Source organism: Myotis davidii, unplaced genomic scaffold (assembly GCF_000327345.1).
Source record: "Myotis davidii unplaced genomic scaffold, ASM32734v1 scaffold327, whole genome shotgun sequence".
Taxonomy (NCBI): Eukaryota; Metazoa; Chordata; class Mammalia; order Chiroptera; family Vespertilionidae; genus Myotis; species Myotis davidii.
In genome coordinates this window covers 5,385,893-5,403,122 of record NW_006298628.1, presented here as the reverse complement: position 1 = coordinate 5,403,122, position 17,230 = coordinate 5,385,893, and the positions used below count along the sequence as shown (strand labels likewise).

General features: G+C 42.3%; 2 protein-coding genes across 2 annotated transcripts; both read left to right on the top strand.

Annotated features, from left to right (window-relative positions):
* KRT28 (keratin 28, type I) lies at positions 1-9,225 on the top strand. The gene is made up of 8 exons (XM_006774354.1): positions 1-511; positions 986-1,068; positions 1,824-1,980; positions 4,195-4,356; positions 4,437-4,562; positions 7,501-7,718; positions 8,087-8,142; positions 8,882-9,225. Exons 1-8 carry the CDS (start codon positions 62-64, stop codon positions 9,022-9,024), a joined length of 1,395 nt encoding a protein of 464 aa, XP_006774417.1. The 5' UTR covers positions 1-61; the 3' UTR covers positions 9,025-9,225.
* Positions 9,226-11,511: 2,286 nt separating this feature from the next.
* LOC102759420 (keratin, type I cytoskeletal 27) lies at positions 11,512-16,586 on the top strand. The gene is made up of 8 exons (XM_006774353.2): positions 11,512-12,288; positions 12,805-12,887; positions 13,255-13,411; positions 13,931-14,092; positions 14,174-14,299; positions 15,677-15,894; positions 16,103-16,152; positions 16,265-16,586. Exons 1-8 carry the CDS (start codon positions 11,845-11,847, stop codon positions 16,405-16,407), a joined length of 1,383 nt encoding a protein of 460 aa, XP_006774416.1. The 5' UTR covers positions 11,512-11,844; the 3' UTR covers positions 16,408-16,586.
* The last annotated feature ends 644 nt before the right edge of the window (positions 16,587-17,230 follow it).

The window sequence follows — 17,230 nt, the reverse complement described above, 5'->3', positions numbered from 1 at the left end:
ATATTCTGCTCTCCTTTGAAGCTACAGCTATCCACAGACAAGGAACGTTTCTCATACCACCATGTCTCTCCGATTTTCTAGTGGGTCCAGGCGTATTTGCTTGCGGTCTGGACCTGGATCCGTCAGACCAGCCGGTGGAGGCGTGGGCTTTGCAGGCAGCAATGCATGTGGCAGCTCTGCTGCTGGAAGTGGACTTCCCTGTGCCTTGGGAGGGAGCCTGGGCAGTGTTTCTGGCGGGAACCAGGCTGGTGGTGCCTTTGGCAATGCAGCTTGTGCCGGCTTTGCTGGAAGCGAAGGGGGCCTCCTCTCTGGGAACGAGAAGGTGACCATGCAGAATCTTAACGACCGCTTGGCATCCTACCTGGATAATGTGCGTGCTCTGGAGGAGGCAAATGCTGAGTTAGAGAGAAAAATCAAGAGTTGGTATGAAAAATATGGTCCTGGATCTTGCCGTGGACTTGATCATGACTACAGTAGATACCACCTAACCATCGACGATCTTAAGAGTAAGGTGAGAAATGGCAAATTTGGAACTATTCCAAGTATTTAAAATGAAGAATTACCTTGCAAAAGACAGAGCTACAACAAGAAATGCTTTATAACTGTTATCTGTAATTTACATTGCATTTATTCATGTATTTATTTAGGTAAATAATTCTTCCTTTTAGTCAGAAATAGGCACTTTGATTCAAGAATGTCCATGTAGCTGAAATGTTAATAATTCCACTATTTTTTATTTTGAAGTATGTTCATTGATAAGAAAGTATTGTGCTCTAAAGTTATATGAGTATATGAGAAAAAACATATATATATGAGTATAACCATACCTGTAACTTTTAAAAATTAAAGTTTAAACATTTTGGTTGTTACCTAAGGGAGTCAGATTTTTATGCAAGAGTTTCGTTGTGTAATATTCCTTATCTCCTGAAATAATAAATTATAAAAGCAACTTATTTGTTATGTTCTCCCTCTTGATTTCTTCTAGATTATCTCTTCCACAACGGCTAATGCCAATGTCATTCTGCAGATTGATAATGCCAGGCTGGCTGCGGATGATTTCCGGCTAAAGTAGGTGACAAAATAATCACACTCTAGAAGAAGTTCCCTGTCTATGTACTGTGTTAAATCAGCATTTCCATTTCATCCCACATAGAACAAAGTGCAACCTAAGAGATTAAAGGAAGTAATGCATGTTATATTATGATATAAAGCATGTTATAATCTTTCAATTAGCTATACTGAGAATTTATACATACTTATTACATTACTGTGACAAAATATACTGTATTTCTATGCCTGCCTAGAATATACACTGAGTGGCCAGATTATTATAACTGGCCAGATTATTATGACCACCCCATCAGTACTTCATTGACACTTCCAAAAATACTAAAAATTGAAAACTTCCTAAGCAAATACTCTCATGGTTTTATTATTATTATTATTATTATTTGCATAACTAATTCACTTCATTGTACTGATGGGGTGGTCATAATAATCTGGCCACTCAGTGTACTGCCAAGAGCAAAGATGTTTGTAAATATTTGTTGACTAAGTAAAAAATATGAACCAAGGTAAAATTACAAAGTGGTGTGTTTTCTTTAATTGGGATATACCAGTGGAATTTGTGTGATTAGATATTTGCAGATTATCCTGCCCAGAATTGGGTGAAAGGAGAGAAGAGGGCTTTCTCTGTGTACGTTTATAATATTCGGATTCCGAACTCAGTGTGTCTAACTTTCAATTAAAAGCAATTGAGGCATTATTGTCCTGTCTCTTGAGGTAGCCTCACTTGTGCTGATGTTCACTTAATGCCTCTCAAGGTATGAAAATGAGCTCGCCCTTCACCAGAACACCGAGGCCGACATCAATGGGCTAAGGCGAGTGCTGGATGAACTGACGCTCTGTAGGACCGACCAGGAGCTGCAGTACGAATCCCTGAGTGAAGAGATGACGTATCTCAAGAAGAACCATGAAGAGGTAGGAGCAGCTTCACTTCTAGTCACATCACAATTGCGCACATTTGAAATAATTTCAGGGGACAATTAAATTATAATAGTAATTCACACTCATTATAATAACTCAAAGAATGCCCAGGCTATACAGAAAGAGTTTCATTTCTCTCACTCTGCCCTTCTACTCTCATCCCTCAAGGTAATAAATGTTAGTAATTTGATCTGGATCCCTCCATTTTCGAGACCGATATAATATTCTATTTTTCTGAAAATATGACATTACTTTTGCATTAATGCAACCATCTTTCTTTCAATGACATTATTTCTTTAATTCACATAGGCTTATCTTGCGGTCAATCTTCTCACAAAAGACCTATCAGACTAGAAAAAGATGTCAATTCTCCCTACTTAATGAGCCTATTACTATAATATTGAACCCTACACAATGATAACCCCATAATTTGATGCATAACACCAGGAAACTTCAACCCCCCCCCCCCAAAAAAAGTACTACCCCAAAAGTAATTGCAAAAGTCTCCAAAATCATAAATGCCAAATTTTCTGAAAACAACCTATGCCCCATCATTGGGTAGAAATGGCTAAAAAACCAAATCTACTGTCCCCAAAGAGTAAAATTATGGGAGAGGGAGAGAGAGAAGGAGTACTTCAAAAGAAAAAAAAAAAAAAGAGAGAAACAGGGAGAGGAGAGAGTGTCCCAGAGCAGGGGGTTGGAAGAGTCAGGCCACCGGAGTATCAGCAAGAGAGTGAAACACAGACCCAGGCATCGCAGAGGGTGTGACATCAGGAGAAGAAACAATCCCAGAAGAGAAGAAATAGCAACCCCAGCAGCCCAGCCAGCTGTGGGCCTAAGGGTAGGAGCAGGAGTCACTGTCCTCCTTAAAGAAAAAGAAGGTACCTCTGAATGCACTGAGGGTGGGAACAAAGAGCCACTCGCATCTCAGGGTCCCCCCGAGAGTGTCAAATTTACCACACTCACCAGTGACCGGTACCCCTAGGATAACACCAAGAAATTCCATTTTCTTTTTCTTTTTTTAATTTTTATTTATTGATTTTTAGAGAGACATCAATTTGCTGTTTCACCTATGTATGCATTCATTGGCTGAGTCTTGTATGCCCCCTGACTGAGGATCGAACTCACAATGTTGGCATATCAGGCGGATGCTCTAACCAACTGAGCTACCCGGCCAGGGCCCAAGCAATTCAACGTTTAAACTCTTTTAACAAGAAGAATTTTTCTTCACATGACTTATACACAAAACCCCAAAAATATGGAAATAACTTCAAGTTATCAGTGGTCTCCTTGGGCAATGTAAATCTTTTGCTCTTGGTGGGCGTTGGCAGGCCACTGGCCTAAAGCCATAAAAATATGACTTAAGAAAGCAGAGATAGCAACCCATCAAAAGCAAGTACTAATGAAAAAGGTCAGCTACCTAAGGAACTACGTCCAGGTCACTGATAAGCTGATTTGTCCAGAAATCCATTTTTTGACCGGATTAGACTATTTAATGCTTCAGACCAGAACATGTCCTAGGACAGAGTGGCCACAGAGTGTAGTTACTAACAGCAGACACTCTGGAGCAAGTATGGGCCACAAGCTGGCCCTGGGTGTTCAAATCCCAGCCTTTCGAGTACTAAGAATCTGGGGAGATTCCTTTACCGCTCTGTGCTTCGGTTTCCTGTCTGTCAGATAAGTCTAATAGCACATGACACATAACGAGGTCAAAAGACTTGAATGCGGTAACGCACGTAAACCACTTCGAACAATGCCTGGGAAGCCCTCAATAAAGGATAGCTCTTGTCCCTCCTGGGAGAGCTCCATGTGGGCAGGGATTTTTCTTTCTTTCTTTCTTTCTTTTTCCTACTGCTTCATTCCCGTCCAGGAGAATGCTCTCTGACATGTAGTCAATCGCTATGTGCCTAATCACTCCCTGGTCTTTGTATCCCGGTCTCATTTTAAAATAATAAAACACTTCTCTGGGGATGCTGCCTTTTCGCTGCGGGGTTGTTTGTGATTGTTTACACTCACAGACCACTAACGAATTCAATAGATGATCGGCATGACTCTGGGTCGAATGAGTCCATTTGAACGATCTTACGCCTCGCATTATACACTGGAATTTAAACCACAGCCTTTGAGACATGAAGCAACCCTTTAGGAAACTCTTCTCAAATGGTTTGGGTAAATGGCCCCTAAAGTCAGACTCCCTTTTTCCTCCAGGAAATGAAGGCTCTGCAGTGCGCGGCCGGGGGCAACGTGAGCGTGGAGATGAACGCGGCGCCCGGGGTGGACCTCACGGTTCTGCTGAACAACATGCGGGCCGAGTACGAAGCCCTGGCCGAGCAGAACCGCCGGGATGCGGAGGCCTGGTTCAACGAGAAGGTGAGGTGCCCCCCAGTCAGCCCTGCCCTCAGCACCCCGAGGGTGCAGGCCCATGAACCCCTTTGCGCCCTGCCTTCCAGAGCGCCACCCTGCAGCAACAGATCTCCGACGACGCGGGCGCAGCCACCTCGGCCCGGACCGAGCTGACCGAAATGAAGCGCAGCCTGCAGACCGTGGAGATCGAGCTGCAGTCGCTCCTGGCCATGGTAGGTGACGGCGCCGGTCGGCCTGCCTTGCGTGATCCTAACAAGTCTAGCGGAAACCCTCCCGTTTTCCCTGTTTGAGCTTTTACCTACAAATGCCTCCTGGGGACAGCAGGGAAGACAGACGCTGAGACACTCAGTCAGAGAGACCAGACAAAGCTCTCTTCCTCCCTGAGGCCATCCCTGAGGATTTCCTTCCTGGCAGGGGCTCAGGGCCCATTTCATGAAATAGCTCCTTCCTCGGGTGGCTCATCTCAGCCCTGGATGGCAAGCAGCAGGCACTGTGCTCCACCACAGAGTTAAGTGGCAGGCTGACATCAGGCGAGCACACGGGCAGAGCTGGTGTGGACGCCCTCAGCAGCTCCTAGTATTGATGAAAACCTATGGAAAGCCACCTGGCGCTTTTCCTTGGACCGAGGAAAAGAGGGTGCGTCTCTGATTCCCTGTGAGCCCTGCCAGCCTCTTCATCACCAGGGGGTCCAGGACAGCAGTCCCTGGAGACCACCCAGCACTAAAACCAGCTCCCCTCTGGAGCAGCGGTTCTCAACCTGTGGGTCGCGACCCCTTTGGTGGTCTAACGACCCTTTCACAGGGGTCGCCTAAGACCATCCTGCATGTCAGATATTTACATTACAGTTCATAACAGTAGCAACATGACAGCTATGAAGTAGCAACGAAAATAATTTTATGGTCGGGTCACAACATGAGGAACTGTATTCAAAGGGCCGGAAGGTTGAGAACCACTGCTGGAGTGTCAGCTGGCAGCACCCAGAAGACTGGATTTGGAGAATGATAGCACACGTGGGCCCAGGGGTTCCCTGTTACCGTCAGAGGTTTCAGGCGCCCTGAGGACACCAGATCCCAACACAAAGAAAGAGCCATTATTATATAAATGAGTGCAGTAAGCCAAGAAAGAAAAAAAAAGATGACTCAAAACAATAGGGAGGTTATTTTGATTTAGCTACCCTAAAAAGGGGCAGTCCTTTCTTATCATAGAGCATTTAGATCGGAGACTTATTTTACCACTGATTGAATCCCAACTTAACCACCGTGCCCCTCTTTTCACCTTCATCACCACTGTGGCTGGTACCCGAAACCCTCCAGACTACAGACTTTGAGTTCCTGGAACCCTCCTCTCTTCCCCATCCTCTTCTTTCCTGTAACTGGAACCCTGAGGACCTGTCCCAGCTGCTGTCCCCTGAATAGGAATCCCTCCTCTCACTTTTGTGCTATGTTGAAGGAAATGAATCACTCAGTTCCCAGATCAGAATTTAAGCATTTTCACACAGAAACAATGATGTTAGAAAGTAGTTAGATTCTAAGTAGCCGGTATAGTACTATAGTTTGGGCTCATGAAATAATCCACAACAACAAAACAAACAAACAAACAAAACCTTTGTAACATACAACATAAATGAATTCTAGAATATGGTGGCATAGAACTAACTTCCATACCTGAGATTCTTTTGTCGTAGATGAATTCTATGCACAATATCCTATAGTTTCGTGCATAAATCATATATAAATTGGGAGTTGTCTAAATGGATAAACTCAGGTTTCATATGCATCCAACTTCCAAGTAGTTTACCAGCTTCCAAGTTCATCCTGCCCTCCTTCCACCTCCATGAGCCAACCTTGACAGCAGAAGGCTATGGGATAGAGATGCTGTTCCCTCTGATTTAAGACAGCGTTAATAACCTTAAAAAGGAATACCATCACCAAGGAAGTTAAAGTTCTGAACAGCCGACCACACACCTCATTGACCCCTTGCCACTTCTTACCTCACCCTCCCCATTACCATCCTGGTCACCTTCCATTCCTCTGCCCCTGGAGAGCCCAGTACTACCCATGTAATGTGCCCATCAGCCTCTTGGACCCACTGTCTGTCTGTCATGACAAATATTTTATAATTTCCTCTTCATAATCTTAAAATGAAGTCAATAGATAATATATTTAACAATTTACACAAAAAGAATTTTAAACCAGTGCAATGTCATAACTGCAATGAAAAGGAGACTTAAATGTATTTTAATATAAAATGTATTTAATATGTAAATAGGTGGGTCCAACTCCCCTAGAGTATGTAATGAAAGAGACAGAGGCTTACACATTTCTCTGATAAATAAGTTTTGTTCTAAACAATCAGGAATTGCTCCACACAAGAAGAAAAGGGAAATGAAAGAGTGGATGGGGGTGGACACTTGGATAATAACTAATATCAGGAGAAATAATAAGCACCCAGATATATTTATATATGATAAGGGCAAGAGGAAAATTACTTTAATTAAAGTAGGGATCACATAACAAGACAAATTACAGACTATGGAAGTAGAAATGAGTAGGTATAATATTCATAAAATTGGTGTTGAAATAATGGCCTGGACTGTGTTATTAAATATGCCTCTTGTCTTGAATTTCCACCTCCGTCGAGCTGAAATCTCCATTTCAGCCTAAGAAAAGGCCTTTGATTGACATTAGAAAATCAAGGACAGATGAGACTGGGAAGAGTGGTGGGGAAGATCTCTGGGGACAGTAGCAGAATAAGATTGAAAACAATAGGCAACCCCAAAAGACATAAGTAATTTCAAAATATATGATTGCCAATGTTGATTTCTTATTGTGCTACCCTCAGAAAGTGTTTTAATACCTAGGTAGGTTCATAATAGCAAATATTAACTAAATATCATGAATGTCCATTGGAGAAGTCTTAGGGCAGAAAGGTCATTTAGCCCATGTCAGGTCATCTAGCATGCCTGCCCCTCCCCATCTCCTGTGAAACCAGTCACTTCCCCTTCTTCTCCACCTCCCATTTTATTGTGACAAGCCCCACAAATTTCCAAAGCTTGCCTAAGGAGCAGCACTGCCTTTGGCTGGGAAACACTGGTCTACGTAGCCCTCAAAGTGGCTTCACCCCTTGCTCTGACATCTTTTACGTCCTCAGAAACAGTCCCTGGAGTGCTCCCTGACAGAGACGGAAGGCAACTACTGTGCGCAGCTGGCCCAGATGCAGGCTCAGATCCGGGCCCTGGAGGAGCAGCTGCACCAGGTCAGAACCGAGACCGAGGGCCAGAAACTCGAGTATGAGCAGCTACTGGACATCAAGGTCCTCCTGGAAAAAGAGATTGAGACCTACTGCCGCCTGCTGGATGGAGATGGAAAGTAAGTGATGACACCCCACATTGTCTGTTCACCTTCCATGCCTTCAAGCCTTTCTTCTTTATTTCCACAGCCGAAAAGCCTGTTCGCCTCTTGCCTCTGCAGTCATCTCTTCCATATTTTGTATGCCACAGCCTCTAAACCTGGGGTTTAAAAAATCAAATGGAAAGAAGGTTGTTTTCTATCCTCTCTTTAGATGACATTTAATTACCTTCAGCTCCTGCCCCCCAAAATCTATTTTCCTTTATGAAAAACTAAGACCTGGTTTTGGGCATACAAAGTTCACTTGGTTTATGTTCACCTATCAATTCAATAAATATTTCTCAAGTGACAAACAGAAATATTAAAAAATAAACTGTGGTTTTTTACAGCTCATGCTCCAAATCAAAGGGCTTTGGATCAGGAAGCTCAGGGAATTCATCTAAAGGTAATAAAATCTAATTCTATTTCTATTGCAGCAAATACTTCTGCATTAATGGCAACCGTACACTATAGCAACAGTCTACGTTTAAACAATTTAAACCAAAGTGCTTAGCTTGGAACTTAAAATATTATTTTAAATGGATAAAACTCTTCTAAACTATGGGTTATCCCCCAAAAAATGTATACACACTTTAACAGCTGGTAGCTCAATTTTGAAAATGAAATGTATTTTAATCAACACTGCCTTTATAATTATTCAACGTGTGTATACATTTTTGGGACACCCTATATTATCATAAATCTACTAGAGGCCCAGTGCATGGATTCATGCACCAGTGGGATCCCTCAACCTGGCTTCCAGGGATCGGGTTGAAACCCGCTGACATCCCCTGAGGGGTCCTGGATTATGAGAGGGTGGTTCTTGGGTGACACATCCCGGAATCGGGCTTCCTCCTCTCTGGTTCTGGGTTCATCACCTGAGAACCGCAGCTGCCAAGTGACGGCAGCTTGGCAGCTCCTGCATTGAGCATCTGCCCCCTGGTGGTCAGTGCACATCATAGCCACTGGCAGGTTGGCCGGTCAGCTGGTCGGCCACTGGCCAGTCACTTAAGCTTTCATATATATAGATATTTATTCCCTCACCGAAAATGTACATAATATATTATATTACAACCAACAGTTGAATTCTTTGTCATACAATCTTTTAGGTTGAATATGTGTATTCATATATGTTTTACTTCTAGATTTATCCAAAACCACGCTGGTAAAGACGGTGGTTGAAGAGATAGATCAACGTGGTAAAGTCCTTTCATCGAGGATTCAGTCCATCGAAGAAAAGACATCTAAAATTACCAATGGCAAGACAGAACAAAGGGTTTCTTTCTAGCTGTCATTTTTGAGAAAAGAATAATTTGGGGAAGGATCCTGCACAACTGCATTATTCTAAATCTCAAGAAGATAATAAAAATACTTTCTACCTTAAAGATACATTTCTTGGGGGGAAGACCTGTTTTCTTGGTTACCTTTTACTGGAAAAGGGGTGTTTATTTCCAAATAAATGAAAAAGTTAATGTGCACTCATTTGCATTCACTCATGACTAATAAATAATGATTTGCGATTTATTTTGTCTTGGATTCTAAGTCTTCCCTGTTCTTGTTCATTGTGCCCTCTAGCGGTTTCCTGACAAAGTATGTAAAATAGGTAAATTTGTGAGATCTGTCTTGTCTGAAAATATTTTTATTTCACCCTCCCTCATGATGCATTGTCAAAGTAGAGAACTTTAGGTTGGACAGTGCTTTCAGTTGGAATTTTTCTAAGTCACTCTTCACGGGAATCATGGCTCCCAGGGCTATTGAGACATCAGAGCCATGCTGATTTCCCCATCAATGGCTCCCAACTAGAAAGTGGCAGAACTGGGATATGAATGCTGATATATCTGATTCAGGAGTTCAAGTTTTCCCCAGCAGTGTGGCTCAGCAGTTGAGCGTCAAACCAGGAACCAAAAGGTCGCTGGTTTGATTCCCGGTAAAGCACATACCCAGGTTTTGGCCTCAATCCTCAGTGTTTCTACCTCTCTATCCCTCTTCCTTCCCCTCCCTCTAAAAAAAAAAAATCAATAAAAATTGTTTTAAACAGTCCAAGTTCTTCCATGAATGGTGTTGTACTTCAGGAATAATAACCTTGGCACCCAACTGCTTAATGACCATGATAGAAAGAAAAGACTTGAAACCAGAAATCCAATTAAGGTTCTACTAACTGATTCAAAAGAAAATGATAGTGACAAGGAAAATAGAAAAGAGAAAAATGCTTCAAGAGACACTGCAAAAGTAGATTCAAGAGGACTTACTGACCGATTATATGTGGGCTGGTAGAAAATACCAGTTGGAGATTTCTTAGTAATCTTGAGCATGGCACAGTAATTCCACCAGCAACTAATGAAAAAAGATGCAAAAGATCAAGTTTTGATGCCAAGATAATTATGTGTTGAGTTTCAAGTCAAGACAGAATATCCAAGTAGATATATCTAGAGGGTGTTGTAAGGTGAGGGTCCAGAGAGGGGGAAAGGACGGTGCTAAAAATGTATATTTAGAACATGCACCTGGAGCCAAAAAGGGATGAGATCACCAAGAGAGAGTGTATAAATCAGGAACACCGAGCACAAAATGTAAGAAATGGCAAATTTTAGAGCAAGAAACTATGAAGTATGAAGAAAGAAGAGGAGCAGAGAAATAGAGGTATTCTCAGAAAGCAGTTATTGAAAATTCAGTAAAACTGAATTTAGTATCAAATGTGTCTAAGAGAGTGTAGGAGAAGGAATATGAGAAATGATGACTGGATTAGTGATGTGGGGTAATTAGCAATCTTTGAGAGATTAATTTCATAAAGTGCTGGGACCAAATTCAGGAGTGAGTAGGAAATGAAAGGTGGAGAAAATGAATGCAGAAAAGTTTTCTAGAAATAATGAAAGAAATGTAAAAGTACAAGAAATATAGAAATAGCTCTGGCCAGGGTGGCTCAGTTGATCAAGCGTTGTCTAGTACACCAAAGGTTGCATTCAATTCCCAGTCAAGGCACTTGCCCAGCTTGTGGGCTCCATCCCCAGTAGAGGGCATGCAGGAGGCAATCGATCAATGTTTTGATCTACATCGATGTTCCTTTCCTCTCTCTCTAAAAATCAACAACAACAACATCTTTTTTAAATAATAAAGTCTACCTATAATGCCACCACACAGAGGCAACCCTATTTACATTTTTAAAAGAAATCCAGAAATAGAAAACATACAGGCCATAGTCTAGTCCCTTCATTTTACAGATGAGGGAACTGGGGTCCAGACAGGTAACCAATACCTTCACTTAACCTGGTTAGCAAGAGAACTTAGACAGAAAACAAGTAAAGATGAAATGGTAATTCTTCAGTTTTCATTTAAAGACCTGGTCACGTTCCTCTGGTACCATGAGCCCAAGGTCTTGAGCAGTGGTTCTCAACCTTCTGGCCCTTTAAATATAGTTCCTCATGTTGTGACCCAACCATAAAATTATTTTCGTTGCTACTTCATAACTTGTAATGTTGCTACTGTTATGAATTGTAATGTAAATATCTGATATGCAGGATGGTCTTAGGCGAACCCTGTGAAAGGGTCGTTCGACCGCCAAAGGAGTCGCGACCCACAGGTTGAGAACCTCTGGTCTTGACATTCTTTTCAACACATCAAAAAGAAAGATCATATTATCCATAGAAAACCATAAATATGATACCTCACTTGCTGGGGGTGAGGGGAATGGAGTGTTGTTAGTTAATCAAGAGAAAGAGAAACTTGTCTATGACACTTTTTTATTCTTTTAGGGATTTTATATTCCTGAAGCCTGGGAGACAGGAAGACTTACTCATACTAAATTTGAAATGCATCACTATAATAATCTTGATAATACTCCTTCCTGTCTTATTTTGGAGATAACATATAACCCCAAGGTAACTATCCACCTACAGAAATGGACACAGTAGGGTAAAGACATTCATTAAAAAAAAAAAGTCACCCAATTATAAATAATTCATGATGAGCTGGCAAGCACCATTTTGCTCTGGGTTGCAAGGTTCATCCAGAAACACCCTGATCATGTGTATATAAAGACAAACTGAACTGTTTGAGCAGGACACTCACCAGGCAGCTTCGTTCCAGGCACAAGCTTCGCTCCTGTCTGGTCACCATGTCTGTGCGCTTCTCTTCTGCATCCAGACGCCTGGGCTCGTGCGCGGGCGTGGGCTCTGTGCGGCTGGCTAGCGGGGGAGCTGGCTTTGGGGCTGGAAACACGTGCGGTGTGCCGGGCATTGGAAGTGGCTTCTCTTGCACCTTTGGGAGCAACTCATCTGTAGGAGGCTATGGCGCAGGGCTGGGCGGGGGAAGCGCTTCCTGTGCTGCCTTCCTTGGGAATGAACACGGCCTCCTGTCCGGCAACGAGAAGGTGACCATGCAGAACCTCAACGACCGCCTGGCCTCCTACCTGGACAACGTCCGAGCCCTAGAGGAGGCCAACGCGGACCTGGAGCAGAAGATCAAAGGGTGGTATGAGAAATATGGGCCTGGCTCTTGCCGCGGTCTGGATCATGATTACAGCAGATACTTCCCAATAATTGACGACCTTAGGAGCCAGGTAAGAAACACAATGTCATGAGGGTTAAGACCCATAAGAGTATTTAGCTACACGCACACACTCACAAATATATAAGCAATCGCACACAGGAAGCAGGGCTCTGCTTTCAGCTTCTAGTTCTCGGTACTTCGTTATTCATATTAAAAACAATGCACATTAAAAATAATGTATATTAAAATTCTAATCTTTGAACGTGTCTCACTTAGCACCTGGTACAAAGTGTGCATATTGATGCTTTTAATAATATCAAAATATCAAAAACTGTCCAATGCCTCCAGCTATATATTACAGGCTTTTCTATAGAAAGAGGTTTTTGTTGTTGTTTTTTATGGGGCAGGGGGCGGGGGGGGGAAGTAAAAGAGGTCAGACTTAAATTTCCCATTTTCAATAGAATCATCTTATTATTGGAGACAGGGTGCCAGAAATATTACTATTATTTCATTGGTGACTTTCTTCAAGGAAATTTGAAAATTTAAAAAGGATTTCCTCATTCTTCACTAATTCTCCATTTATCAGATAATTTCTGCCACTACAAGTAATGCCAGTGTTGTCCTGCAAAATGATAATGCGAGACTAACGGCTGATGACTTCAGGCTAAAGTAAGTAGAGCTTAAGAGAATTTTTTTTTAAAATTATTTAAGCAGGTCACGCTTTTATTTAGGCTATTTGAGGTTGGCTCAATTCTTTGTTTCTCTTTGTCTGTTAAATGTGTATTATAATAACTAGCCTGGATTATATATTTTACTTGGGAAATATGAGGGCCGACAGATGAATGTCAACATCACATGAAAGAAAATTTGGACTATTTCCGTTCTCTGGCTTCAGAGAAATTCATGTATTGCCTTATGGCCGATCCATAGTGAAGTTCTGAGTATATTTTAACAGTTTGACCTCAAAGCTTCCAGGTCTACAGTGGCCTAAAAGGTGGTGTGACTAACGTGATCAAACTTGCAAATATTTTCTGAGGTTTGAGAACGAGCAGGCCCTTCACCAGAGCGTGGACGCGGACGTCAGCAGTTTGCGCCGGGTCCTGGACGAGCTGACTCTGTGCAGGACGGACCTGGAGATCCAGCTGGAGACGCTGACCGAGGAGCTGGCGTACCTCAAGAAGAATCATGAGGAGGTAGGGGCCTCTCCCCCGATTCCACAGCCCGCCCTCCGCCCAAACTCTAAACATGCCTTTCAGATGACAGCTGTCATGTCTGAAATCAATCTCAAGGAGAAACTTGTCCATTTCTCCATATGGTTTGATGGTTTAAAATGTTTCTATTCGTCCTCCTCTAAAGAAATGAACCCTAAAAAAAAAAAAAAAAAGTGTCTAACTGTATGGATCATGTCGGTCTGGCTCCTTTAAAAACATTCAGATCCTGCCCTGACCGGTTTGGCTCAGTGGATAGAGCGTAGGCCTGTGGACTGAAGGGTCAGGGGTTCGATTCCGGTCAAGGGCATGTACCTGGGTTGCGGGCACATCCCCAGTGGGGGGTGTGCAGGAGGCAGCTGATCCATGTTTCTCTCTCATCGATGTTTCTAACTCTCTATTCCTCTCCCTTCCTCTCTGTAAAAAGTCAATAAAATATATATTAAAAAAAACAACAACAAATATTCAGATCCTAACTAACACGGTTTAACAAATCGGTGCCAGGAAATGAAGGCTCTGCAGTGCGCCGCCGGGGGCAACGTGAACGTGGAGATGAACGCGGCGCCCGGGGTGGACCTCACGGTTCTGCTGAACAACATGCGGGCCGAGTACGAAGACCTGGCGGAGCAGAACCGCCGGGATGCGGAGGCCTGGTTCAACGAGAAGGTGAGTCCACGCCAGGGCGCGCTGACCTGGCCCCGGGACGGGAGGGCCAGCATCGCCCTGACCTAACTCCCCACATTTCAGAGCGCCTCGCTGCAGCAGCAGATCTCCGACGATGCTGGGGCCACCACCTCCGCTCGAAATGAACTTACTGAGATGAAACGTACTCTTCAAACCCTGGAGATTGAACTTCAGTCCCTCTTAGCAATGGTAAGTAAAAAATTACTAAAAATAATAATAATAATAAGTGTTTGCTTTAGAAGTTAAGAAATATTTCAGAGTTTTCTTCTACACGATACTTACCCATTCATTACTGAAATAAGGCACATCTGCACTCTGCACAGTAGATTCCTCTCTGCCTGAAAACTATATCTAGATGCTAATTATTATGAAACATTAGAAATTAGCAAGTATAGTTATGGGGGGGGGGGGGCGCACGCGTAAAAGAAATAGTTTTACCATGAATATTCTCTCCCAAGACAAAAGAGCAGAAGCCACTGTCCGTGGGGTGCAGAAATACGTTTGCTCCCCACTTAGCTTCTTCATCTAGCATTCCTTTTGCCCACTTAATTAAGAGCACTTACAAGTTCCTTTTTAAGTGGCACAAACAGGAAGCAAAGTAGAGGCATGAAGGTTGCCTACAAAGCTGAACACGCAGGATGATAATAACAACCTATTTATTAAGGGTTTGCCCAGCACTTTCACCCACACGAGTCCACAATGGCTCTGGGGCTTAGGCAGGAAAGACTTTGTAATTCCTGTCATTATTTCCAAAAGGAGAATGTGAGATTCAAAGAAGTTAAGCCGTTTTCCCAGAGTCCCACAGTGGGATACGAAGGAACCATAACTTCTCTCCAAGTTTTCTAATTCCCAAGTCTAAACTTTTTTCCACAGTGGCTAGTAAACCCCCAGATTTATCCACAAAAGAGGCCATAATTGTATATAAAATTAGGACGGTGTATAAAAATCATTGCAGATGAATGGGTAAGACATTCTCATCTTTATTCCATGTAAAATTATAGCAAGCATCCATCCCTCTGTGGGTTTCTATAGAAGCCCTATATAAACCCATGTGGATCCACTAGCCAATGAATCAAAGGATTTAAAGACGAAAAGGTCATTCTTTGGGTCATTCTACTTCTGGAAAGTATATGCAGGTCACTACAGGATTATTTTTTCATAGAAGAGCTGCAGTCCTCATGAGACAAGGCTGTCACATGATTAGAAATGAGGTAGAAACGTTTAGGGGAACTTTTATTTTGGGGGCAAGTGGCAAATTGTGTCAGACTCTCCAAGCACAGGCTATATTCGGGGGGGGGGGGGGAATCTTTACACTGTGCCCTGTGAGGAAACAACTTCATCTTTGCTAACACTCCTGGGTATGTGAGTAACATGCAACTGTTATTCTCACAGATAAAAATAGTATGACACATAATAAAGGCAACCATTAATACTGAACGAGTGGAATCTTTTGAGTAAATATTATTTGCATTACATGAAGATAACTCTCTTAAATGTCTATGTGCTTTGCCTTACGCTAAAACAGCACTGTGACATTTTCTACTAAATTGTCTTATGGACCCATAGAAACAGTCCCTGGAGTGCTCCCTGACAGAGACGGAAGGCAACTACTGTGCGCAGCTGGCCCAGATCCAGGCTCAGATCGGGGCCCTGGAGGAGCAGCTGCACCAGGTCAGAACCGAGACCGAGGGCCAGAAGCTCGAGTACGAGCAGCTCCTGGACATCAAGGTCCACCTGGAAAAAGAGATTGAGACCTACTGCCGCCTGATAGATGGAGAGGATGGGTAAGGACTGCTTCCATTGAGAAAATAATTTATTTTAAGGTTGTTAACTATTTTTTAAAATCAAGTACAAAGTATCTCTGACCTACATCGTGTGTACCTAAACTTCTTCTACTGTTATTTAAGAATCTAATGCTAAATCAATATTTTCCCGCTTCCTCAGCAAAACACCGAGTGAAATTATTAATACAAGCTCTCTATATTTTTACAGCTCTTGCGTTAAATCAAAAGGCTACCAAGGACCAGGAAATCAGATAAAAGGTAAACAAAGCAGTGTTGAGCATTCAGTGTTTATTTGTATATGTTCCAAATGACAAGTTATTTCCTCTTTATGAATTTGAGAGATCTTACCAATTCATGTGTGTCATTTCAGAGGCATCTAAAGGCACCCTGATTAAAACAATTGTTGAAGAAATAGATCCTCGTGGCAAAGTCCTCTCGTCCAGAGTTCAAACCATGGAAGAGAAGTCCACCAAAGTCAACAACATGAAGAGTGAACAGAGGGTGCCTTCCTGAGCCCCAAAAGCATGGCCTTAAATTAAAATGTCAAATTGAAGCTAGATTCCTAAATAAGGGCCCTCTTATGTTTCTGCTTTCCTTCCAGCGAATGAAGACAAATTCTTTTTAGAGTAGTAACACTCCTTTGCCTTTCTCTGTGGTGGGGTTTCAATAAAAGCTTTTCCTATTGCAAGTCATCTTCCCTGGTTCTGGTCAGTCTTTGCATTGTAAACTTAACCCCCAGTTGGAACTGAATTTTGTCTTTAATTTCTTCTATTTAATTCAATGACCTTCAGAAATTAGGAGTAAATTTAACGGGCAAACTAGGTGGAGTCTTTTTCGCATTTCTGTAAAGTTTTACATTGTCCTTCCTTGTAAAAATACTTGTTAAACACACACTAGGTGCTGGTAAGGAGAATAAAACAGTTAACAAAATCTAACCCCTAAGTGCAACATGACAGAGAAGTGGAAATAAGGAACTGGAGAATCAGAAATATCCTAAAAATGAGACAAAAAAACCCACTAAAACTAAAAATGGTGGTATTTGAAGGTAGAAAGGAAAAGAGAGAAATGTGAGGACTAGATGAGGCAGGTGGTCAATTTCACAATGTGAGGCCACCAAACAAATTTCAGAAGACTGATATCATAACAAGTATCTTTTCTGACCACACTGGTATGAAACTAGAAATCAATAATAGGAGGAAAATTGGAAATTTCAGAAATACATAGAAATTTAACAACACTCTCCTGAGCAATTAATGGGTCAAAGAAATCAAAGGAGAAATATAAAAATACATTGAGACAAATGAAAATGAAAATTCAATTTACCAAAACTTATGGG

What these genes read in the sequence shown, in the direction of transcription:
- KRT28 (XM_006774354.1), top strand. Translation starts at nt 62, where the DNA reads ATGTCTCTCCGATTTTCTAGTGGGTCCAGGCGTATTTGCTTGCGGTCT. An exon ending in GCGGATGATTTCCGGCTAAA is followed by an intron (nt 1,069 to 1,823) that starts GTAGGTGACAAA and finishes ATGCCTCTCAAG; the next exon opens with GTATGAAAATGAGCTCGCCC. An exon ending in CTCAGGGAATTCATCTAAAG is followed by an intron (nt 8,143 to 8,881) that starts GTAATAAAATCT and finishes TTTTACTTCTAG; the next exon opens with ATTTATCCAAAACCACGCTG.
- LOC102759420 (XM_006774353.2), top strand. Translation starts at nt 11,845, where the DNA reads ATGTCTGTGCGCTTCTCTTCTGCATCCAGACGCCTGGGCTCGTGCGCG. An exon ending in TTCAGTCCCTCTTAGCAATG is followed by an intron (nt 14,300 to 15,676) that starts GTAAGTAAAAAA and finishes ATGGACCCATAG; the next exon opens with AAACAGTCCCTGGAGTGCTC. An exon ending in CTGATAGATGGAGAGGATGG is followed by an intron (nt 15,895 to 16,102) that starts GTAAGGACTGCT and finishes ATATTTTTACAG; the next exon opens with CTCTTGCGTTAAATCAAAAG.